Consider the following 23,870-nt stretch of genomic DNA (forward strand, 5'->3'; position numbering starts at 1 on the left):
CTCAAAGAGTCGCGCACTCCACCGACGCTGTATGTGTTGTTTGTAAATTTAGCAAAGATGTCTGGTGGGACGGTAGCCGTCTCGAACGACCACCACAATATCCGAGATAATAACTATGATAACAATGTTCCTGAGGACCGAATGGACGTCGAAAGCGATCCCGGACATGCAGTAAGAGACCGGGGAGAATCGGAGACTGGAACTCAAGCCGCTTGTTCATCTAATGGCAGTGGCGGGGAGGAGGATGAGTCGGAGGCCATTGACCAGGAAAGAGAAGCCGGGGGCTCGAGTTCTCAGCGCGCCGGCGATGGAAGCGTTTTGGGTTGCGGCAGGGAGCAAGAGGTATCGGTTGAAATCGGAGAGACGTATCTTTGTCAGCGAGCCGACAAGACATGGCGTAAGCATTCGTTTCCAAGCCCGTCCTGGTCAGCATAGCCAGTTAGCTAGCTATCTACGTTTGACAGACAGACAATCGGAGGTGATATTTATGACATATCTATTGTCTTGCTCTCCGTATAATTTAGACTTCTCGAACGGTGTTGCTGTGATGGTGCATAAGCATGTATTATTTTTATGTCGATGATAGATCTGCCTATGTTGGTAAGTTAATGTGAGTTGTTTACTCTACACCGTATAGTGTTTGTCTTTGCTTCCCCGATTACATGGTCATTAAGAACCCAAATGTAACAGAAAATATGCTCACAACCACAACTTTGCGTCTTTTCCAGATTCTGCTGAGGTTATCCAGTCCCGGCTGAATGAACAAGAGGCGGGCAGAATGGAGTTCTACGTGCACTATGTAGGATGTGAGTGGGAGCTGCCTATATGCGTGTTTATCATTCTGCTCTATCGCCAGTACACACAGCAAAAACATAAACAGCCCTTTTTAACAACCTCCTCTTTTTTCTCATGCTGTCCTTCTTTTCCTCTCTGTCCCTTTTGGCTCCCCCCTCTCCCTGTGTCATCATGCACTCTGTGCTTCTCCTATCTTCCTGTCTCCCTCCCTCTCATAACATTTCTCTGCCTCTACCCTCCTTGTGCTCCTCTTTTTCTAAAACTCTCCATTGCTTTTATCTTCCAACTTTTCCTCCTTCCCATACACATTTTTCTCATTTTTGTCCTTCACCCTTCTCTCCTGATTCCTTTTCTCCCTTTGCTCCTGCCCTATAGTCAACAGGCGTCTTGACGAATGGGTGGGCAAGGCCCGTCTGGCGCTGACCAAGACAGTAAAGGACGCGGTGAGGAAGAGTGTGGAAGGCGGAGGAGGGGGTGAGCTGGGGGAGCAACCCGAGAGAAAGATCACCCGCAACCAGAAGCGCAAACATGACGAGATCAACCATGTGCAGAAGGTAACAGCTGGAGCCATAGATTTCAGAGTCAAGCTGGAAACTCGGTTTGGGATTTAGAATTTGAATGGGCACCGAATGTTGAGACAGTTCCATTCTGATTAGAATGCAAAATGAAAGCTTATTCTTATGGAACCTTCGGTGCCAATATGATTTGCCAAACTGAAAGGGCAGTTTACCTAAATAAAACATGTGGCTGTCTTTCTGGCCAAAACAAAACGTTTATACGGTCAGAAACCATTACTTCCTGGGAATAATACACTACATATTGAAATGTGCCAGATCACTACTCGCCCCTCCTACAGACATATGATGTCCAAAAGACAGACTCACTCAGTTTGCAACTGCACACAGAAAGTGAGCAATGGATTGTGGGAGTTTAAGTAATTGTGGTCAACTGGATCAGACCATTGGCATTTGGTTTCTGTCTGATATCTAGATAACTGCAGTGTTGACAGTGACACATTTTTGTACAAACAGTACAAACAGAGGCCCAATGATAAAGTAGGAGACTCTAAGATGGGGTAAAATTGCTTAGCAATGCTCAGTGTGAACCATCCAGGGTTGTAAAAGTATGCCATTGGTTTAGTGAAGATTCATTATGTTAATAGTCTTAAATGGCATCCTCTTTATCTCATCTTCTCCATTTGCACTGACATGACAGTACTGGACAGGTAAAAGCTCATTCTTGATGGGCATTCTTCATATAACATTCCCCTATCCAGTGTATTGATATTAGTGCAGATGTTGAGGAAGCATTATGGTACCATTGGGATGTAGAGAGGGTCACTGTTTTGCCACCACATTTCCTCCATGCAGTAGATTAGGTGATGTTTCTTTGTTTTCTAATAGAGCTCCTCTCTCTTTCTCCAGACATATGCAGAGATGGACCCCACAACAGCTGCCCTGGAGAAAGAACATGAGGCGGTAAGATTGTGTGTTTGAGTACACATTCTAGTGTTGCACACTGACACAGACTTGCAGTTCATTGGACCCGGCAATGGTAAAATGAACTTCCCACCACTGTCAGGGCAGCAGAGTCTGTCTTCTGCTGCAGACTAAAGACCCATCTCTTCAGACTACACCTGGACTCCTCCTCCTGACCTCTCCCCCTCCTAGCACCTCACAATATATCCTACATGTGTTGAACCTGCACTGTCAAGCACAAATGTGTATTTATTTGTATTACAAATAGTTGTCTTCCCTTTCTCTAGCTCTCTGACTGCTTCTAGCACTTATACTAATAGAAAGTCTTACTTGCATAGTTGTGATGTTGAGGGTTCTCCGTAGGATTTCTGAACAGCATGGTGCTGGATTGAATTATCAAAACCTGACTCGTGTTTATTCATGTCAAAATGCGCAAAAAATACTGCCAAAATGCTGAATTCACTGAGGAACATCATAACGCTTTCGCTTTCATTTTTACTGAATTTAGGCGAATGTACTCTGGATGACGAAAATGTAAATCAAATCAGCACACAATCATTAATCATTTTGAACATGTCCCTGCACAGATCACTAAAGTGAAGTACGTGGACAAGATACAGATTGGGAATTTTGAAATTGACGCCTGGTACTTCTCGCCGTTCCCTGAGGACTACGGCAAGCAGCCCAAGTTGTGGATCTGCGAGTACTGCCTCAAGTACATGAAGTATGAGAAGACCTTCAGATATCATCTGGTCAGTGCACTCCTAGAAAAAAAATCTCTGCTTCCTTGTTGGGCCCACTGTAGTGGGTGTTACATCAACAATATGCTTGAGATTATCCATACATTTTGTTCATCATTATTTGAAACTGAGTAGCATTCACAGAATGATGTTTTCATATATTTCTTTTTTCTTTGATTGCATAGTTTTAAATGTGCTATTTTTTTTCCCAATCAGCTCTGAGTTCAAGTGTAGATAGAACCTTGTCTAATAAAAAGGTTCTTTGCCTTTGCATGATTCTAATATAGAACCCTCATGAACCTTTTTTTCTGAGAGTGTGAGTGTGCCTTGTCTTTAGCTTGCCTCATGCTAGTATTTAGCATTCTGATCCCCTGTCTCACTGCAACCAGTTCACTCATTGCTATATTTTGCATTAGCATTGCTGTTGTCTCTTCAGTAGCATTTACCTAGCATTCTGATCCACTAACCTACCCCCTCTCCATTCAGTCACAGTGCCAGTGGAGGCAGCCCCCTGGGAAGGAGATATACAGGCGAAGCAACATCTCTGTGTATGAGGTGGACGGCCGTGACCATAAGGTGAGAGGATGCATGTATGGACCCCATCCCGGTGAACCTCCATTATCTTAAAGGGATATTTCCCTTTTAAATCTAAACGTCAGTGATTAACCACGTACTCAAACACCAAAGAACTTGCACTTACACCATTTGCAATATAATGGAAGCAGATATGGTCCACTTTGTGGCCAGAAATGCTTTTGGACATAATTTTGAAATCCTGAATGATGCCAAAATGTTTAAGTAGGCCTAAAAACAGAGGCATGCTGTCAAGTGTTGCATTAAATAGTGAAAGCGTATGGCAGTTGTGAACTCTTTCATTAAAGAGCAAAATCTGTCTGTGATGTAAAAAGTAAGGGGAATTATTCTTAGATGGACATACAATGAAGTGGCTATTTTGGGACATTGTTACGTTGCACAATTAATTCCTGAAAAATGAAATCTTCATTGATTTGAATAATTAATATTTGAACAGCTTGCATTCTAACACACTCACATTGACCCCACACGTAACATGGTAACATACTCCTAGGTTAGGATAATTGAGAAATCCTGAGTATAGGTTTGATTTGACATTTTGTCCACTTCAATATAAAATGAATCCTGTTGCTGGAAATTGTCTGAAACAACCCAAACTGCATTTCTCTCTCTCTCTCTCTTTCTTTTTTTCTTTCTCTCTCTCTAGATCTACTGTCAGAACCTGTGTCTACTGGCCAAACTCTTCCTGGACCACAAAACACTCTACTTCGACGTTGAGCCATTTGTCTTCTACATCCTGACAGAAGTCAACAGGCAGGGTGCACACATAGTGGGCTACTTCTCTAAAGTAAGCACTGGTCCCAGTACATGGGTTTGGGATATTTATGGCTAAAGCACTAATATGGACACACAGGTGACACTATAACGATCCCCTGAGCAATGATTTGGATGGGAAGGATAGTGAGCTGGGTCTTTGTTTCACAGTGAAAAGTACAGCAAGTATCAGTGTTGGCATTGGCAATGCGTTACGTTTTATTTAGTCATATACCACACCTGATTGAGAGGTGACCGGCGGCTGAAGGAGAGCTTGTCCTGAATGTCGCAGATTATAGAAATGCCTTCTGCAGAGCTGACATTATTCCCCATTCCACCACATGGCAGAGAGGCATGTCTGTTTTACATAACACATCTATCGGAGCATTCCTCCGTGTTATGCATGAAGCTGTATCTTCTATTGTCAAAAACTGCCTTTTGAAATCCTTTGACTCCCACTGATGTAGTCTACAGTCTGCATTCCAACCACAGGTCGTTTGTGAGAGAAAATCCTCAACCAGGAAATTCCTTTTGGAAAAGTTATACAATACGGCAAACGATACGTGTCCATATTATCGAGCAAGAGAGTGATTCACATAATGTATTATACATATGTCAGGCTATAGCTCCATTTCAAGCAGTAAAATGGAAGGTCAAAAACTATTTTTCTTAGCTCGTCAATCCTCCGTATAACATCTTTAAACTTAATCTGTACTTGTTTGTTTGGTTCACAGGAGAAAGAGTCGCCAGACGGGAATAACGTGGCGTGTATCCTCACTCTTCCGCCTTACCAGCGCAGAGGCTACGGAAAATTCCTCATAGCTTTCAGTGAGTGGCGGAGGCAGAACACACACACACACACACACACACACACTCTTCCCCCTAACCTTTACAACAGGCTCTTTGCTTCCACTCTCACTGTGTGAGTGAGGCTACTCACTTCTAATTGTGCCCCAGTTACTTCAGGTCATTCACTCCCATCTCCACCTCTCCATGCAACCCTTTTACTCCTGTCTCTCTTCCCTCCTTTCTCCCATCTCCACCTCTCCATGCAACCCTTTTACTCCTGTCTCTCTTCCCTCCTTTCCCCCATTTATCCCTCTTGCTCTTTTTAAGACAACTTTTTGGCTTGCGTAGAAAATGTTGGTAATGGCAACCCTGGATGCTGATTTATGGGCTTCTGGACCCCACATAAGACAGAATCAGGGTGAAACACTTCATATGGAATCCTCTCTGTCCCTCTGTAGGTTATGAGCTGTCCAAGTTGGAGAGCACAGTGGGCTCTCCAGAGAAGCCCCTGTCAGACCTGGGCAAGTTGAGCTATAGGAGCTATTGGTCCTGGGTGCTTCTGGAAATACTGAGGGACTTCAGGGGCACACTCTCCATCAAAGACCTCAGGTAAGTGTGCTGGGGCCTAGTGGTCACCACTGCCTCCTTTGGTGCACACACTTCTGAGAATGTAAGATTGAATGCAGGTCTCCCCAGATTTAATTCACATCCCCACTCCACATGTCCTGTCTCTGTCACTTAACCTTGGATAAAAGAAAAAAACATGAAAGAATGGACCCCCCCCCCCCCCCCCCCCCCCCCTCAAAAGACATCAGGTCTACATCCACATAGGTATATAGGTACGTACACACACACACAAGGCTGACCCTCCTCTCACCCCACCCCCCATAGTCAGATGACCAGCATCACCCAGAGTGACATCATCAGCACGCTGCAGTCTCTGAACATGGTGAAGTACTGGAAGGGCCAGCATGTAATCTGCGTCACACCTAAGCTGGTGGAGGAGCACCTCAAGAGCGCTCAGTACAAGAAGCCGCCAATCACAGGTAATGGCATTGAGCTATTATCAAGGGCACCTTTTGGAAATGTGTTTTGTTGTACATCGTCCACCTATGGTGCTTGCAAACCTTTAGCATGCTAGTCCTTCTATAGATCTGTGGCTATCAAGGTAGAGAGACCAGTAGAGACTTCACACTAACTGCTGTGTTCCTGTCTCCACAGTTGACACAGTGTGTCTGAAGTGGGCTCCGCCCAAACACAAGCAGGCGAAGTTCTCCAAGAAGTGAGAGGCGGAGCCAGTGACATCATGCCTGCTAGTCAACCCACATGTCACTCTCCAATTCCCCTCCACCTGTTTTTCTTTGTATTGTGTATACATAATCTTTGTTGTATAGAAGAAAAAAACATGTACAATAATAGTGTCTGAATCCTTTGTGTTTTTTTTTTTTTTTTTTTAATAAATAAGAATATTGATATTCTGGTGTTCAGTGTTTTGGCTATAGAAATGTATTTAAAAATCCTTGCCGGTGTGCTACAACAGCTACTAAGACTACCAGTGCTGACAAATGTCAATACAAGGATCCTACCACACATGCTGTGTCCGGAAGCTCATAATGCTGCCTGTTTACTAAAATAATCTTCTATACTAATCATACTACATACTATTTAGAGCATACTGTTTTGTAAATGGATCTCATTCATACTGAGAAAACGTCGTCTGTAGCTCAACCATGTTGTTAATGGTAATTGATTACATTTTGCTACTGCCCACCCATCTTACCTGCTCCATAGGTACTCGCGCTGGAAGGGTTCAAATCCCGGAAATATAAAATTACGCCCCACTACTGACCCTCACTACAAATAGTTTACCGTAGCTTACAAGCCACTTTCGACATGCTCTCTTGCTGTTATTTTTATATTTCAAAAACATTTTTATGGGATTGGGGTGTCATCAAAATAGTCTCTCTTTTTCACCATGAATCACCTGCATCACAGTTAAAATATGATTGTCTTATTAATATTATATAATATTATTATAAATGTTGCTGAGTACAGTGGTAGTAAAAAAAACTTGTTTAGCCTTGGAAAATTATTTGTGTGCAGTCTATAATATGTCCCCTACGCAGTGCAGAAGTATTTCATCACGGTAATTAGGATATTAGAATAATTACAAACCCTTAAAAACACAAGTAATACATTGGGACGATTACATGTTTATTTCCAGATATAGTTACAGATAATGTGTGCTTCCTTTATCCATATTTAGTATTTCTAAATACTTTAATTTCTTAATTTCTAAGGGGCTTTTATTTTTGAAGAAATCCTCATTTACCGTACACCCTGGCTGAGTGGGCGGAGCTCCACTATTGTAGTTCACAGAACACAGATAGAAGAGAAGCTGTGTTGAACAGTCGTCTGCTAGCTAGCTATCTGATCAACTCATTGTAGTATAATAACAGAAAGTCTTCAACTAGGAGATGGCATCTAACGGTAAGCAATCTCGTAGGCGGAATGTCTATCATTTCCTACATGCATAGATAGTTTTGGTGGACGTTGTGGTTGAAATAGACCACCGCACAGAACGTCTTACTCCGAGCTACAGAGTTATCATCAACAGCTAGCTAACATTATCGAGCTAACTAATTAGATTAATTAGATAACGTTAGAGCTGTCCATCAAGTAAACTGTGCATTTATTTTAAAATGCAAGCTAGTAGCTAGATTAATTTCCTGTGGGTAATTGACGCTACCACCAGAGCTTTTAGCTAGCGCTCTATTTAACTGTATTTCACCAGAACCTTTAGCCTAGCTATTTGTGCGCATCAGAGAGGGGGCCTAGGCCCGAATCATTTGGCAAATGTCTCTGGGCCCGACACAACGGTTAAATGCCTGCTAATGGAGAATTAGCGATTTATAGCGAATGAGACGTCTCCGCGATAAATTAAACATGAGATGCACGATAACATGACTTCATGGATTTTACAACCACAACAACAAAACCGAGCTAGTAGTGACCTAGATATGTGGTTCCTTCTGATGAAACCAACTGAACATCACAGCATGCATCACCACTTAAAGCTCGTGACGTCATGTCCATTAATTACCTCCAGCACCATGCCATATATACCATTATCTACATGTGAACAAAAAGATACGGTCCTGGGAAAATTAAACTAAACATGATATAAATGACATCATTTCTGTAATTAGAAAAAACAACCTGCGTTTGCTTGCTGTAGGTTTTGAAAATCCCAGATTTGTTTTGTATTACCGCTGATGGCATTGGCTAATGAATATTAGGTTAAAATGTGGTGAAGCGCCCCTAAAAGTTGGTTTCATGAGAAACACCCAACAAGCTAGATACAAGTATGATCTAAAAAATGATGGCACTGTCTACTAGCCCGAGTTGTGGTCATGTGTCCTCTTAGATAAAACTGTAGCTTGTTAACATTTGATGGCTCTCTGCCACTATGGCCAGCCATCAGCGTGATGGCCAATTTCTATCCCATTCTTTGCCAACTTTGCTGATCATGTACATTGTTGTTTTGTTTTTCAGATTACTCTCAGACTGCTACCCAGGGGTGAGTCAAAATACATTAGTTAGTAAAGTTAGTTTCATAATAAGTTATCTCTAGAGCCTCACTGATACAGTTTTTTTGTTTCAGATTACAATTTGGGGGGGGGGGGGAGATTCACTGGTAATCGATATATCTGCCGATATTATTATTATTATTATTATTATTATTATTAAGCCCAAATCAGATTTGGACCAAAGTCAACCTGATAGTGATGTAGTCATGAGGAATCTAAAACAGTGGTCAAAATCACCCATGAAAAAGCCACCCTTCTTTTAGATTGTATCGGCCAGTGTGAAATATCAACGTTCATTAAGGTATGAATGTGATGTAGGCTAAGGCCTAGGTTCAGTTCCTCATTAAAGTTTCTGTGTTATGGTAGTCTGTGCTATTCACTTGGCAGTTGGTGATTGTGTTGGCACCATGTCAGTCCTTATCATTTCTGTTAATACTGTTTTCAGCTATGGGTCCTATGGCGGCCAGGCCAACCAGGGCTACGGTCAGTCCCCTCCCCAGAGCTACAGCCAGCAGGGCTACGGTGGCTACAACCAGAACTCAGACGCTAGCTCTGCTGCTTACAGTCAGGGAGGTTACGGATCCAACTCTGGCCAGTCCCAGTCAGGTAGGTAAACAACTAGGCCTATGGTCACAACAAACAATTCCACTTTAGCAGGTAGGCCTATTGTTTTTATCTATTCGCATTTCCCCTTACCTACCTCGGACTGTTGCGTTCTTGGCGTCTAATTCACATTCTATTAATTCTCTCTCTCTCTCTCTCTGTGGGTCCTTTCTCTCCCTTGCTTGACCCATCAGGTGGATATGGTTCCCAGCCTCCATCTCAGGGTGGCTACAACCAGTCCAGTCAGTCGTATAACAATGGTAACCAGCCCCCTCAGAGTGGCTACGGCCAGCAGTCGTCCTATTCTGGGTACGGGCAACAGCAGTCCACTGCATCGTCCTCTGCTAGGTAGGAGAAACCGCCAGGGACACCATCAGTTACACCATTCCATTTTCAAATATCAGTAAATATTTGTTACGTTTGTCATTACAGCCATTAGAAAGCTTGAATGTTACCTATTGCACCTTTTAAAGTACAATAAGACTGTTCCATACAAACATTGTTTTGGCGACTCAGAAGAAGCTTATATTTACTTGATTTCGGCACAAATTTTAATTTCAAATTAATTAACTAAATTAATTCCAGGCCTGCTGTTGAGTAACAAAGTGTGCCCCATGTCTTAAGCTGCGCACTACATCATGCAATGAACACATAAATGAACCATTCCTCTTCCTCCACAGCTATGGCAACAACTCCCAACCCTCCAGCTATGGGCAGCAGCCGAGTGGGGGCAGCTACAGCAACCAGAGCGGAGGTGGTGGGGGCTATGGAGGCAGCGGTGGACAGAGCAGCGCTTATGGGGGCAGTGGGGGCCAGCAGCAGCCGCCCTCCCCGCACGGAGGCACTCCCTATAACCAGGCCTCCAGTTACAGCTCCCCACCACCCCAGAGCTTCGGTCAGCAGAGCCAGTACGGCCAGGGTGGAGGTAAGGCACCTTTTCTGAGATCGTGTTTTCTACCATTGAGGGGGGTGTCTTTTGCTTGAAAAAAAATATATGAAAAAAATAAAGTTTTAGATCTATGGGTGGGCCATAGATTGTCTAGGGACCCATTGCCTGTACAGTTCTTTGGTGAGAAAACAGGCCTCTATTAGAGTGACTTTGCTAAATCGTAACCGCCATCCTCCTTACCAAAGGATACGGGCAGGATGCTCCACCAATGAGTGGGGGAGGTGGAGGATACGGGGGCCAGGACGGATGCTATGGAGGTCAGGATGGGCGTGGCGGACGGGGCAATGGAGGAGGAGGTGGATTTGGAGGTCGTGGGGCTGGAGGGTTCGACCGTGGTGGCCGAGGCGCACCAAGAGGCAGAGGAGGTATAGGGTAAGCATTAACAAACATTTTAACTCTCTCCAAACACACACACACACACACACACACACACACCTTTCTGTCTTGGTACTACCTTGTGGAGGAAAATGCATCGGTCCCAGTAAAAATTGTCTCCAGAAACACACTCAAACCCTCCTACACAGGTATAGATTGTGAACTAATTCTCAGACACATGCTCACGTTGGTCTCACCATTGCTGCATAGCATCCTCCTCTATGCAAGTCTGATGGACTGCACAGAGTCTGAGGCACTGTCATGTATCTAAATAAATCAATTACCTTGTCAATACACAGTTTGTAAATAAAAATCTACTTTCACTGAAAAATTAATTGAATAGCAAGCTAAGGGAGATGGCAAATCACTTTGACCAAATCCTGAGTTGGAGCTAAAGTTAGCTCACTAAATCCCATAACTCGCTTTATAGTATACCCCTCAAGTAGTTGAAATGTGTGTATATGTTTACTTTGCTAGGGACATTTGGCAAGCTTGATGCCCAGTACAAGGGACAATTACTCAACGATCCATCAGAATGTGTGAAAGTAGGGTTTTATTACAAACTGTGCAGGAGCATTTTGATTTAGATGCAGAACAATGCCTTTGTCTCCATGCAGTCCATGGGACTTGCATAGAGGAGGACGCGATCTGGCTGGTCTGGCCACAACTATACAGAAGGACACACACACTGAGTCATTACTCTTGGATACACCCATACTTCAAGACTTAATTAGTTTTAACCTCAGGGGACACACACACACACACACACAAACACACATGGTAATGGTCAGATGGGCATAGGTGTGTCTCAACAGACATGATATTGCTCTGGGGATATGAAACCTGGATAGTTGTCTGGATAACCCAGTAGGCCTATATACAAAACTGTCTGATCAAAAAAATCTCTAAATATGAACCTACTGTCCTTATCTAAAACCGTTAAACTGTCACCTGTCTGATGGCACAGAAACCGCTCACTGGTGAAATGAGTAGCCTGTTTCCTGGTTATCTGGAAATATGAGGGGTTGAAGGAAAGACATTGTTGTCCATGTGAAAGTGTTCTATGTGCATGTCAATTTGGTAATATGTGCAGCCATAACAATGATAAACCAAAACGTAATATGGATTCTGCATTCTAATAACCTATGATGAATACCAAAGTGTCAAATGTTATGGATGGCTTTAAAGTTTATATGCGATAGTGGAGCGATTTTTACGGTTACAAAAACATCAGTCTCAAGGTTCTCCTTGTTATTTGGTTGTTAAGTAGTACCCTATAATTTGTTAATGGTAGCCACGTTTTCCTCTCTACCTAAAATAAGAAGTGCACATCAATGTGTGGTGTGCTTGCATCACAGACCACAGTCAATGACTATCATGTTATGATCCTTCTAGCATTATATCTTCAAGAAAAGCAAGTGGTTGACAAGTTAGCCACACAACCGTCTTAGTAACGCAGTTGTGTGTGTCTTTACAAGCTCATGACAATGCCAAATGTAGTCCATTTCATCCGTGAAGTGTAGCTTCACATTAAGCATTGCCAATATAGCTTTAAACATTTGTATGACAAAGTTTTATTTTCCTGCAATGTCTCACCTAAAAATAGGTTCAAATCAGAGGGTGGTAAGGCGCAACACACAACTAAACATGGCCATCTAGGTAGCCTCACCGGGCTCTATTGTAAGTGCTTTAAACAGAGACTCTGTGATATGACATTGCCACAAACCGCAAAGATAACTTGAAACACAAACAAGCAAGATGTTTCACTCGTTTGTAGTTCTATAGGTGTCTGTGCATGTGCTCCGCAGAGCCATATACAGTGTATTCAGACCCCCTTCACATTTTGTTGTGTTATCGACTCAATTTAATTACATTTCTTTTTTGGCCATCAATCCACACACAATACCCCATAATGACGAAGCGAAAACACGTTTAAGGATGGTTTAAAGAATAGTTCATGTGATTTTGGAATATCTTTAGGGTCTCTGATATGCATAGGAATCAATTACACACTGAGCAAATGGAGAGGAACAAAACTGCTCAGGAATGCTACCCTGAGGCCTGGGGAGACAAAAATCTACAAAGTTGAATGGCGGAGAGGAAAAAACACAGTCGATGAAAAAAGCAAGCATTGTGACTGCCAATAGCCCCTGGTCCTAGCATACATTATTTTTTCTTATGATGACTGATGGATAGATGATTCACTTACTTAGTCAAATGTATTTGTTGTAAGTCGCTTTGGATAAAGGCATCTGCTAAATGCCGTAAATGTCAGTCACTCTACAAAATTGGTTTGTAACCAAGTGGCCAAAAAAGAATCCCTTAATGGAAAATAATCTGTTATATCCATAATTGTGTTTGCAACAATGAATTCAAGTAATACAGCAAAGAAAGTGGCTGGAAATGTGTTTATTTGGTTTTACTACAAAACATTACGTTTTAGTGCATATCCAGCACATGCAATGCAGTTTCCGCACCATCCCTCGTGTGAAGAATAGTGGTGCTGCATCATGTTAGGGTATGTTTCTCACCGGCAGGGACTGGGGAGTTTATCAGGATCAAGATATTTGCTGAGTTGGTAGTGACATCATAATCTAGACAGTGTGTAACTGATTCCTATGCAAATCAGAGACCGTAAAGACAAAAGATATTAATTCCGAAATCACATGAACTATATTATCCTTGCACTCAATTGAACTTGTTGAGTGACTTGTTTATTTATTTATTTATTTATTTTCATTTGAGCTAATTTTAAGAGTGTCAAAGGGTCTGAATACTTATGTTCATGAGGTATTTCTGTATTTCAATTTTTTCTAAATTTGCAGTCATTTCTAAAAATGTGTTTTCACTTCGTCGTTATGGGGTATTCTGTGTGGATTGGCAGTAAAACTTTAAATTGAGGGGGTCTGAATACTTTTCGAAGGCACTGTATGGCAAGCTAATGCAATGTGATAGCTGAGTGACCAAGAAAGAAAAGCAGGTGAATCGTCTCGCTTCAGGCTGTCGGGCTGTTTGTTTCGGTAAGTTGCCCTACACCTCGACATTGAGGCCGGTCCTACAGTTTGGCTACGTCATATAGCTGAATTCTACCTTCAACCTAGACTCCAAAGTGGCCTATCCACTGTTAACATTTGTATATGCCAGTATGACTATGCAATCAGTCTAGCTGGCTAACCCTATGGCCTATGACTATTGCCATGTAATATATCAGTAGTTAGATGGAATAATAAAAATGATATAGCCCCCTGCATAAACTGCTCAAAGAAATCCTTAAGGTGCCAGTGCTTTACAAAATACGCCAGGTCATCCGCATTCCAAAGGAAGCAAACCTGTATGTCAGCTGTACAAATAGATCGGACACCATTTTGGTTAGCACGACTGCTGCTCTTATCACATTTCGTCAAGTTATTCTTGCCGATTTTGGTGCCTTGATTTATTTATCCTTGTGATTCATGCGAGACTTGGACTTTGCACAACGAAATGGTAGCCAAGCACTGAGGCGCATTCAACAAGACTTTTGTCGGGAACTATGTAAGCTTTTAATGGTATCGCTACAGTTGGACACTTTTGAGTCAATGTTATATGCAAGCATCAGTGGCTATTTTTTTTTTTTTTTATGATTAATTCGGCTGCATTTTGGCCTACTAAATATAATTTTTATATTCTTACTATTGAAGAAGGAGGCACATATCATCACATTGCTTGTAGTAGCAGTTTTGAAACAGAAATGTATGTGGCATGCTATCTTTTAAGACAGCTAACGTGATGGCTCGTATTGAAAGCTAACAGAAAATGTTAGTTAACGTCCCAAGCAATCTGGGGTTAGTTTCCCAAAAGTGTCGTAGCTTAAGCAGTACCTTTTTTCTTTTGATAATTCATGCCCGTGCCTCTCCTAGACCAGCAAAGTTAACACATTTAGTTTGTTCACACTCAGAAGACTGACCTGCAAATATTTACAATTGCTACTCCATGCGGCTCCATGAAACTTTTGGGAAACTCACCCCTGCCTTGTTGAATGCACCTCTGGTTGACTAATAGCTTTGAGTTACTTGTGAGTGTACAAAATGCATTTATCTTATGAACAGGGCATAAAATTAACTTTTTGGTCTACCAGCCAAGGTGTCTGGTGGATGAGAAAATACCAACCAATTTTTACCAGCCAATTTTCTTTTTAAACCAACATTATGGCAAAAATCACAACAACAAAAAAACCAATGACTCCTGGCGCATTGAAAATTAATCCCTGCACAGAACGAGGCTTTAAGTTTCGTGCCCATCCGTGTCAAAATACAGCTAAATATGTTCCCCTGCATGTTTTCTATCTCATAGGGTCGCTTGTAAGTTGCAATCTCGTGCTGTCGCATGTAGTTGAATTTTACTTTAATGTTTTAGTTTAATGCATTATTTGGTTGTAACTAAGAAAGCTCATAGCGACTTGCGTTTGTATGAAAGTCAGGAGAAGCGTGAGTGAGATGTTCTGCAGTTACAGTCAGCTGGAGGAGCCGGTGCAGCAGGAGTGTTGTCACAAATGTTGACTCAACCGGTGACCATAATTGCAGATTGCACCAAGTTTCGTTTTTTCAATTAAAGCATAGTATTCACAAACCTTTGTTGGCTACCCGCCAAAGTGGCTGGTAAGATTTCTAGATTTACCCGCCAGAGCCAAAATCTACCCATATTTGGCAGGTGTTAATTTTTTGCCCTGCTTCTGAAATATATTAGATCAACTAATTCTGCGCCTACTTGCCTGTACACTACCTAGTTCACCACCACACCCGCTTATTATTCGTGTTGCCATTGACGTGAAGAGTGTGAAGGGATTTCATAAGCAAACATTTGTAAACTGGTCTTTTTGGAAAGTGGTCACACACACACACATGCACGCAAACACATCAAAATGTTCTTGCCATCACCCTTCCTTGCCCACCTCTTACACCACTTCCCCACCCACCCCTTACAGAATCACTGTGATATAATGCTTTAATGAATCTCTAAATCTCCTCCTAGGCTCTTACCTCTCCAGGGTGGGTTTTATTTTTTTGGGGAATCTTTGTTTTTATTTTGGGGAACTATAGAAAGAAAGGAAAGATAGTGAAATTGATAAGTTGAGAGATGGAGAAGAGGATGGGGAAAGAATTAAGAAAAGTGCAACATGGAAACACGGCACCAGTTAGGATGCCAAAGACCAAGGCAGTGTGATATGGACAAGACTGTCACATCCAAAGAAAATACCATCAACTGTTTAATGCAAATCTCCCATATAGATGCTCAGTTTGCTGTGACAGCTGTTCTTACAGTGTTGTGAAAAGCAGAACAGTGTTCTTGACTGAACAGGTCAAGGAACCAAAAACATTTGGTCTGGGTTGGTTTGAGAAATCATTTTAAAATGAGGAGGTAGTGTTAAAATGGTCTCTTGCACAAATCACAGAGGTGATTGGAAAGTTTGTGGTTAGATGTCCTTGCAAAGATTTGGAGGTTCTGAGGACAAGGGTACCAAGCAGACATGGTCCTCAAAGTCCTCACAGTCCTTATCCTTGGGACTATTAAGACATCAAGGGTAAGAGACGAATCAAAGAGGTTCAAGAGAAGAGTTGAGGGGGTGAACAGAGAGAGTGAAGTGGAAGAGAGCAGAGATGGGTTGGACAAGGGGAGGGGTAAAGACAGGGAGGATAACCCCCCCAGAGAGAAATTTCTCCGTCCACAACATCCTTCAGTGCGTGTCGCTTGTCTCTCCCTCTTCATCAGAATGGGCGATCGCGGAGGACTCAATAAGTTTGGTGGTAAGTGACAAAACTCTTTAAACGAGAGGTTTGATGGGTTTAAAGAGTCCAAGCTAAAGGGAGGGGGAACGTGAGATTTTTAAGTGGTTAAGATTCTTTTGGACCAAAAGGAAACTGCCCTCTGGCTGTTGAACTGTTCTATGTTATTTAAGAGTGGGAAGAGGGAATTAACGGTTGGCTGTTGAAAGAATATCTTATGTGGAAAAAATCAACCAAGGTAAAACAACAATGGAAGGTTGTTAATGGTTTTTAGAGAAAGAACTATGGTAAAGTGGAATTTAAAAAATAAATATATATGTAGACTATATATATATTACACAGTATCTGGGTTGTCATTATCTTCTCTTGGAGATCAAGAGAGTACCGTTACACCTCCACAAAAACAGAAATGTGGTTGAGCATAGCATATTGAGGTGGAAAAGGTTAATGTTGGACAACTGAGGAGAACATAAGGTTTCAAATGGGGGGGGGGGGTTACAGTTACAATGTTCCATTAGTGCATTAGATTTGTTGCTTTCAACCGATGGCATAGTTGTCTTGATTTTCTTGTATAATAAGTTTGTTATGTCAGGTTATGCAAGAAGAACCTCAATATGCTATGTAATGTAGCATGTGATGTATGTTTCGCATGTTGTCACCTTCACAGGTAAGGATAATGTGTGTGTGTCTGAGTGTATGTCCAATACTGTCAATTTACATTGCACTGCAAAGTCCTGGGCCGTAGAGGGAGCTGTACAGTAATTTACATCACCATTGATTTTAAGTCAAGTTGTCTGAAAACTGTGACGCCTCTTGAGTCGCTGGCTCTGAGATGACTGAAATTCTTTGACTAATGGATAGTCATAAACATTATTAAAAAGTTTACATTGCCTACATGTTTGACTGAGTCTGTGCAGTGGCTGAAACTACAGTATGTGTGTAGGAATGTAGTACTTATACTCCTTGAAAAGGTTCTGAAAGTATAGCAGTTCTGGCAAGAAAGATGTCACAACAAATCATGTTCGAAGCAGGATCCAATGGTGCTCTGAATGAACATAAGGGGAATGTCAATGATATCTTGATACCCCAACAAAATGCCAGATGAGGCAAACGATGAAGGTTCATATTTTTTCTCCCACTCATGACAGCACATCCTGACGTTGTGACACAAGATGGACAATTCATGATGGTCCATGAGTTTTAAGATGCTAGTCTGTGTGTTTGTCAAACCTTTTCAAGATGCTGGGATTCTTGTTCCAAGAATAGTTTTTCTTACTCTGTTAAGGGATGGCATACAACTATTTGTTGTCTTGTGCTGTTGTATTTGCTCTGAAATTAAGGAGATGCACCATGTGTTAGTATTTGTGTTCCCAGGGTTGTTTTTTAGATGTTACAGACCAAGGCTGCATATTCTTATTAAAGAATGGGTTCCAGTGGATATTGCTGCCTATGCATAAATCACGTGGCTTAGAGTAATGTGCATGGACTAAAAACGTATCTATCAAGGGTAAACAAGACCAAGTTGGCTCCATCCTCACAATTTAGGCAATACAACGACCCATCTGTGATTGGTGCAGCGGCACAATCATAAAATCAAATTGCATGGTGTAATCTAAGGCAAACGAAGGAAAGCACAATGGACTACAGTAAAGTAGGGAGCGGGAGATATTTCTGGCTTTCTCTCTGTGACGCTAAACTCCCTTGCGTAGATAGTCTGATAGGTAGGTCGAAACTCACTTGGGAGCAAGAGATTTAGGGCTTCCCATTGGTGGTGTTGGTGTTGGTACAGATGGTTTGATTGGTTACCATCATGAGCTGGATGGATGGATGCATGAATATATCACCTCCTCTGAGTAACTGTATATCTAAAGAAGTTACTTACAGGTAAACCTTACTCTGAATTTCACTGAATTCGTAACTAAATGGACGTAAGGGTAGGGAATGGTATTGGAAAAACAAAAGTTTGCTCTGAGGTAGCTGGTGAAAGAGAGTTTGATGTGCACTGAAGAATTCTTTAATTCTTACAATTTAATAGGGTGAACTGCAACCCTTCTCATAACTGGTGGTCAGCTCAAGAAATAGGAAAGTGTCATGGGTACATACTTTTTCTCATGCCAGTCCCTCACTAAATCAACTGGCTGTCTGTGCCTCCATTGTAAAACTTCCTTTTTTTTTGTTTTGTTTTAATCCTTGTTCTTAATTTAGAAACTGAAATGTGGTGTTCAGAACTGACTGGGAATGATGACTGCCATGGCCAGTCTCGGGTCTCATTATGTCACGGTGGTCTCCACACATGATGGTAACAGAGGACATTATGACACGCACAGAAAACAACAAGAAAGTTCCATCCTGATCACCAAAATGTTAAACAATGAGTGAAGTGGAGTGTCTTGGCTACAACGGAAGCTTGGAGCTTCTCAAATCTGTGAAGGTGTGAGCATACGCGTCAGCAGCAACAAGAATTGGATTATGAATGAGTGAGAGCTGGATTCCTGAGTGTCTTTCAGACTCGGGAGCAAGTCTTTGTACATGTTTGATCCTAGAAATCCAATTAAAACATGTAAAAAAAGTAAAGTGAGTGGTATGATGGTACCAGTGAGTTGTGATTTACAGAACTGAATGGATGAAGCAAATTAGCTTCAGCTAAAGCCTGTAAATGTGAATGTTCCTTGGTCCTGTTGATCACTGGGTTCTTGTCCATACACGTGTCGCTTTGCTTCCTTCGGTACATATGGAGGGCAAGAATGTTCAATCAAAACACGTGGTAACAGTGGCATGATGTAAAGGGAGAAGAATGAAAACGTGAAATTGATCATGGATAACACATGAATCTGGTGTTCGGTCAATGTGACGTATGTGCTGTGCACTACACAAAGGCAGTTGAACTCGTTGTTACGGTATGTGTTGGCGTGAGTGTGGGTTGAGGACTGAACAATTGTGAATGTGTGAACTATGGAGACACTGTGTGTGGGCGTGCAAGCATTGTTCCAAATGTTTTATACACTTAAATCTGTCCCTTCTCCTCCTCAAGGACCGAGAGACCAGGGAGCTGGTGGGTCCAACTCCAGTAAGTACTGACCTCTGAACTTTGACCATTGGATACATTTCTGACTCCTCATTTGAAACTAATTGAATGTTTTGCAGTGTAATTATGATGATATCCATTAATGACTGACGTCACTAATGTTCAACATCGCTGTCTTAGAATTCAAATTATATGGTTTTAACCCTCTCCTCTCCACCTTTTTGATAGTGCAAGACCAGGATAACTCTGACAACAACACTATCTTCGTGCAAGGCCTGGGAGACAACTACAGTGTTGATTCTGTAGCTGACTTCTTCAAGCAGATTGGCATCATCAAGGTACAGCTCTTATCCACCCCCCATGCATTCATACATAACCTCTTTTGTAACGGCTGCAGCATCCATCGCTGCCCAGACTTTCTTGCGGGTCATCATTTTTTGAAGCGTCTTTATTCAAATACGGGGCTGTATTTTGAGTGACACTGCCATATTTAAATGTTTACAGGAAGTCAAGCGTTTTTTCCCCCCTCTCACTTCCTCTTCCATCTCTCTCTCGCTACCTTTCTCTTTCTCTCCTTGTCCCAGATCAATAAGAAGACTGGGCTGCCCATGATCAATCTGTACACAGACAGAGAGTCAGGGAAGCTTAAGGGGGAGGCCACAGTGTCATTTGACGACCCTCCCTCGGCCAAGGCCGCTATCGACTGGTTTGATGGTGAGTGGGTTACTTATGAAGCTGTCGCTGAGTGTACATTGGTTTATGAAAAGACCACTGACCAAGGCTACATTTCTTGAAGGGTTTACGTAAATGTAATAAGAAATGAGTAAAAATATGCATGGTGGTGACAGAGAAGTGAGAAGACATTTCTGTTCATTCAAGGGCGGTTACACGAGTGTGTACCACCACGCCACTCTGCGCACAAAAGTTATCAAGACAAAGCCCACAAGTGTGATCAGGGGATTTCGACTGGAGTTCCTGGACCTCTTAGTAAATACACTATTTGGCGACAATCAGCTGTTGCCTGGCTACAGTGGATGACAGAACGTCACTGAAGAGAATACTCATACTGATGGTCTCTTGTGTCTTTGTGGCTCTTGCAGGAAAGGAATTCAATGGGAAACCTATCAAGGTGTCCTTTGCCACCCGTAGGGCGGACTTTGGGGGTACCCGGGGCGGTGGCATGAGGGGAGGTCGAGGACGAGGAGGTGAGACCGAGCTTGTTGGTGAGTTTGTGGTCACACAAGGTGTTTCACTATTACTGTCAGATAGCCCAACCATACGGTAAGCCTCGTCTGTCTGGTGGAAGAAACCTTGGCTTCTCTTACCTCAACTGAAACAGATCTACGCAATATCAATTAGTATCAAGTCAACATCTGTAGGCTGTGAGATAAACTGACTTCCATCCATCCCTGACACGGGTAGTTGGCATTTTGTTCATTAGAAACGTTTGGAATGAACTTCAACACACTGATTGGAGAGATGCGGGTTTTTAGTGTATGCTTTCCCGGGTGTTGTATTTGCAAAATATTTAGTAATTTAAAACAAAAAAATATGAAGACCAACTAAATGTTTAGAATTTGTTTCTGTTTTTTTTCTGAGAGAGGTTGCGTTACTAGGACGCAACATATGCGGGCTAACACGTGTATTTTACTATGTGTATTGCTTGTATTTTTGCGTGTGTTTTTGTGTGAGACGGAGAGTGAATGCACAGTGTGATTTGTACTGTATGTTGTGTTTGTTTTATCCACTTATCGCTTGTCTCCTCTCCATAGGACCAATGGGTCGCGGAGGATTTGGAGGTGGCGGCAGAGGTGGCGGTTTCCCTGGCAACAATGGCGGCAGTGGCGGAGGAGGAGGAGGAGGACAGCAGAGAGCTGGCGACTGGAAGTGTACAAGCTCGTAAGTGAGGACTTAGGAGTGTGTGTGTGTGTGTGTGTACACTTGTGTATGCATGTGTCAGTGGGTGCATGTGCCTGTGCATACATTAATGCATACTGTGTGTGTGTGTGTGTCTGTCTGTCTGTCTCTTTTCTCCTTTCAGGGATTGTGGGAACCTGAACTTCTCCTGGCGCAATGAGTGTAACCAGTGCAAGGCGCCCAAACCTGAGGGAGCTGGAGGGATGTCTCCCATGGGAGGAGGTAAGGCTGAGGACCAGCTCTCTGCTGTGGCTACATCAGCTTAAGGTTAATGGAGTGAGGACAGCTTGAGACAACATACTAAACAATCCAGAATGAAGAGACTATGAACATGGGATGGATGAGAGAGGGTTGGAGTGAACTGCTACAGTAGGCCAGTGTTTTAAAGGCTCATACTGCCATTGCAACAGTGTTCTACTGCAATGCCGCTGCTGCTGCAGCAGACACGAGTTGTGAAGACGTGTGAAGTGCTGCCGAACGCCACCACAAGGTGATGACAAGTGAAGGATGTTTGAAAAGATCCATCTTTTTGTTGGTATACATTGCTGACATTATTGGTGTTCCCTCCAAATAATCACTAAAATAAAAATAAAAGAAGGGTTTGTGATTGCAGAGCTTTGCCTTATCAGATAGATTGGCAAAATCTAGTTTATTATCGCAGATGGAAATCGTATATTAACTAAGACAAAGCAATGGGACCAATTTGTGTTTTTCAGATATCCTTATACAGTCATCACACATTCTCTCTCAGGCCCTGCAGTATGTGGAGGCCGCAACCAATGTGCAAAGGAAATATTTTAGGGCAATTTGAGTTAAAGTTAGGAATGTACATGTGAGGTGGGGTCAATGAGTTGCAGACTTCAGGCAGTTATTGCATGCAAAGGATTATCGGCCAAACACTAAACATTTTTCCAATACTTTTGGAGCCCTGAAACAGGGGAGTATGTTTAAAAACAAAATTCTCAATGGAGAGCCCAATCTGATTTTTGGGGGGGAATTAAAGCTGAGAATCTCTAATTTCACCCCATAGTAATTGTTTGATTTCAAATCCAAACAGTTGGAGTAAAGAGCTAAAAGAAGACAAAATTCTTAATAAAGTATTCTCGGTAAAGAAAAGGGTTTTTAGGGACAAGACCATAGCCTGGAGATGGGGAGTAGCTGTTCCCTTAGTGGCCCTGTGGTCAAGTACCTAGTCGTTGCGTGTGTAGCCACTCAGTGACTAATGTCTCCCTGTTATTTATCCTAAAATGATTCCTTTAAAAGAGTGTGAACCCTGTATCATACAGAGGCTAGCTTGATGGCCAACAGGAGATATGTTTACAAAAGAATATTTGTGTGGCTTACCAAGATTAGAAACTGTGAATTACATGTCCCATCTATAAAGGGTCAGTTTTGCATTTTGGCTTATGACACAATGAATCTATTTACAAAGGTGTGGAGCTCATTGTCGTTCTTTGTGAACCACATTTCACTGATATCTTTTCTGCTGTCAGGAGGAGGCTATGGAGACCGGGGACGTGGTGGCTTTGATCGTGGTGGCTTCCGGGGCCGGGGAGGAGACAGAGGTGGTTTCAGAGGTGGCCGGGGTGGCGACAGGGGTGGATATGGGCCCAGCAAGATGGATGGAAGGTTAATCTATGCACATGCGCACACACACACACCCACACACACATACACGCACACACACACGCACACACACACACGCACACGCACACACACACGCACACACACACACACCCCATTGCCATGATTGTATGACTAGTGATAATGACAGTGATGATCATAGCAGTAACATGGGTTGGAATATTTCTTGCAGGGGGGAGCACAGACAGGACCGTCGAGACAGGCCCTACTGATTGCCACTTTAAGATGGGACCAATTTTCTCCACTCCACTTCCAGCCCCCCACCCTCCTGTTACATGCAGTGTTAGAAGCTGTTGCGTTAATCTTTTTTGTTGACCGTTTGGACAAGTGTGACTCTCCCTCTTATGCACACACACACACACACACACTCCCACTCCCCATATGTCCCCTCCCTATGTCTCCAAAGTTTGGTTAGCTTGCTTATATTTGTTCTGGAAGACCTCTTGCCATTTTGTGTTGCTGTTTTTTTTTGTGAATTATGTAATGTTTTGTTTTAAAATTATAAAAAATATAAAACCAAACACCGAGCGTCAAGTTTTTATTGGATTTAAGCAGGGTTCTTCAGGCTCTAAGCAATCCATCAATCTCTTGTTGAAGGTGTTTGAGGCCCTTCACAGTTTTTTCCTTCAACAGGTATGTCAGAATTGTGTAAGAAACTCAGAATTGTGTAAGAATGGAAACTTAACATTACAACCCCAGAAGGTACCATCATCATCTATTGTGTGTTGTCTTGTCCAGTTTTACAAGGGCCCCTTGTGTATGGCTCTCAGCATTGGACCGAAATTCCTGACAATAGTGTGTAAACTGATGTTGCCATGCACTTTTCTGAAGAAGCTTGACGGTATGCTGGTAACCTTTA

General features: G+C 42.4%; 2 protein-coding genes across 4 annotated transcripts; both read left to right on the forward strand.

Moving 5' to 3' along the window:
- Positions 1 to 24: 24 nt before the first annotated feature.
- kat8 (K(lysine) acetyltransferase 8) lies at positions 25 to 6,618 on the forward strand. Its single transcript, XM_083677915.1, has 11 exons — positions 25 to 397; positions 729 to 806; positions 1,171 to 1,349; positions 2,220 to 2,273; positions 2,861 to 3,025; positions 3,500 to 3,589; positions 4,254 to 4,394; positions 5,095 to 5,188; positions 5,608 to 5,758; positions 6,041 to 6,195; positions 6,371 to 6,618. Exons 1-11 carry the CDS (start codon positions 58 to 60, stop codon positions 6,433 to 6,435), a joined length of 1,512 nt encoding a protein of 503 aa, XP_083534041.1. The 5' UTR covers positions 25 to 57; the 3' UTR covers positions 6,436 to 6,618.
- Positions 6,619 to 7,531: 913 nt separating this feature from the next.
- On the forward strand, positions 7,532 to 23,524 carry fus (FUS RNA binding protein). 3 transcript variants are annotated; one of them, XM_083676334.1, is made up of 15 exons: positions 7,532 to 7,639; positions 8,705 to 8,729; positions 9,185 to 9,345; positions 9,537 to 9,690; positions 10,023 to 10,267; positions 10,477 to 10,663; positions 16,412 to 16,446; positions 19,457 to 19,492; positions 19,679 to 19,788; positions 20,035 to 20,164; positions 20,551 to 20,673; positions 21,223 to 21,349; positions 21,492 to 21,589; positions 22,861 to 22,996; positions 23,184 to 23,524. In XM_083676334.1, exons 1-15 carry the CDS (start codon positions 7,627 to 7,629, stop codon positions 23,221 to 23,223), a joined length of 1,620 nt encoding a protein of 539 aa, XP_083532460.1. In that variant the 5' UTR covers positions 7,532 to 7,626; the 3' UTR covers positions 23,224 to 23,524. The 3 variants fall into 3 exon arrangements, with proteins under 3 accessions (XP_083532460.1, XP_083532461.1, XP_083532462.1); XM_083676335.1 differs by having other exon boundaries at positions 20,551 to 20,655; XM_083676336.1 differs by lacking the exon at positions 16,412 to 16,446 and having other exon boundaries at positions 10,477 to 10,656.
- Positions 23,525 to 23,870: the final 346 nt, after the last annotated feature.

This window comes from Argentina silus (assembly GCF_951799395.1).
Source record: "Argentina silus genome assembly, chromosome: 9".
Taxonomy (NCBI): domain Eukaryota; kingdom Metazoa; phylum Chordata; class Actinopteri; order Argentiniformes; family Argentinidae; genus Argentina; species Argentina silus.

Excerpts from the sequence above, each read along its gene's own strand:
- kat8 (XM_083677915.1), top strand. The coding sequence starts at position 58 with ATGTCTGGTGGGACGGTAGCCGTCTCGAACGACCACCACAATATCCGA. Across the intron at positions 1,350-2,219 it reads AGATCAACCATGTGCAGAAG|ACATATGCAGAGATGGACCC; the intron begins GTAACAGCTGGA and ends CTCTTTCTCCAG. Across the intron at positions 2,274-2,860 it reads TGGAGAAAGAACATGAGGCG|ATCACTAAAGTGAAGTACGT; the intron begins GTAAGATTGTGT and ends GTCCCTGCACAG.
- fus (XM_083676334.1), top strand. Across the intron at positions 16,447-19,456 it reads AGGACTCAATAAGTTTGGTG|GACCGAGAGACCAGGGAGCT; the intron begins GTAAGTGACAAA and ends CTCCTCCTCAAG. Across the intron at positions 21,350-21,491 it reads GACTGGAAGTGTACAAGCTC|GGATTGTGGGAACCTGAACT; the intron begins GTAAGTGAGGAC and ends TTCTCCTTTCAG.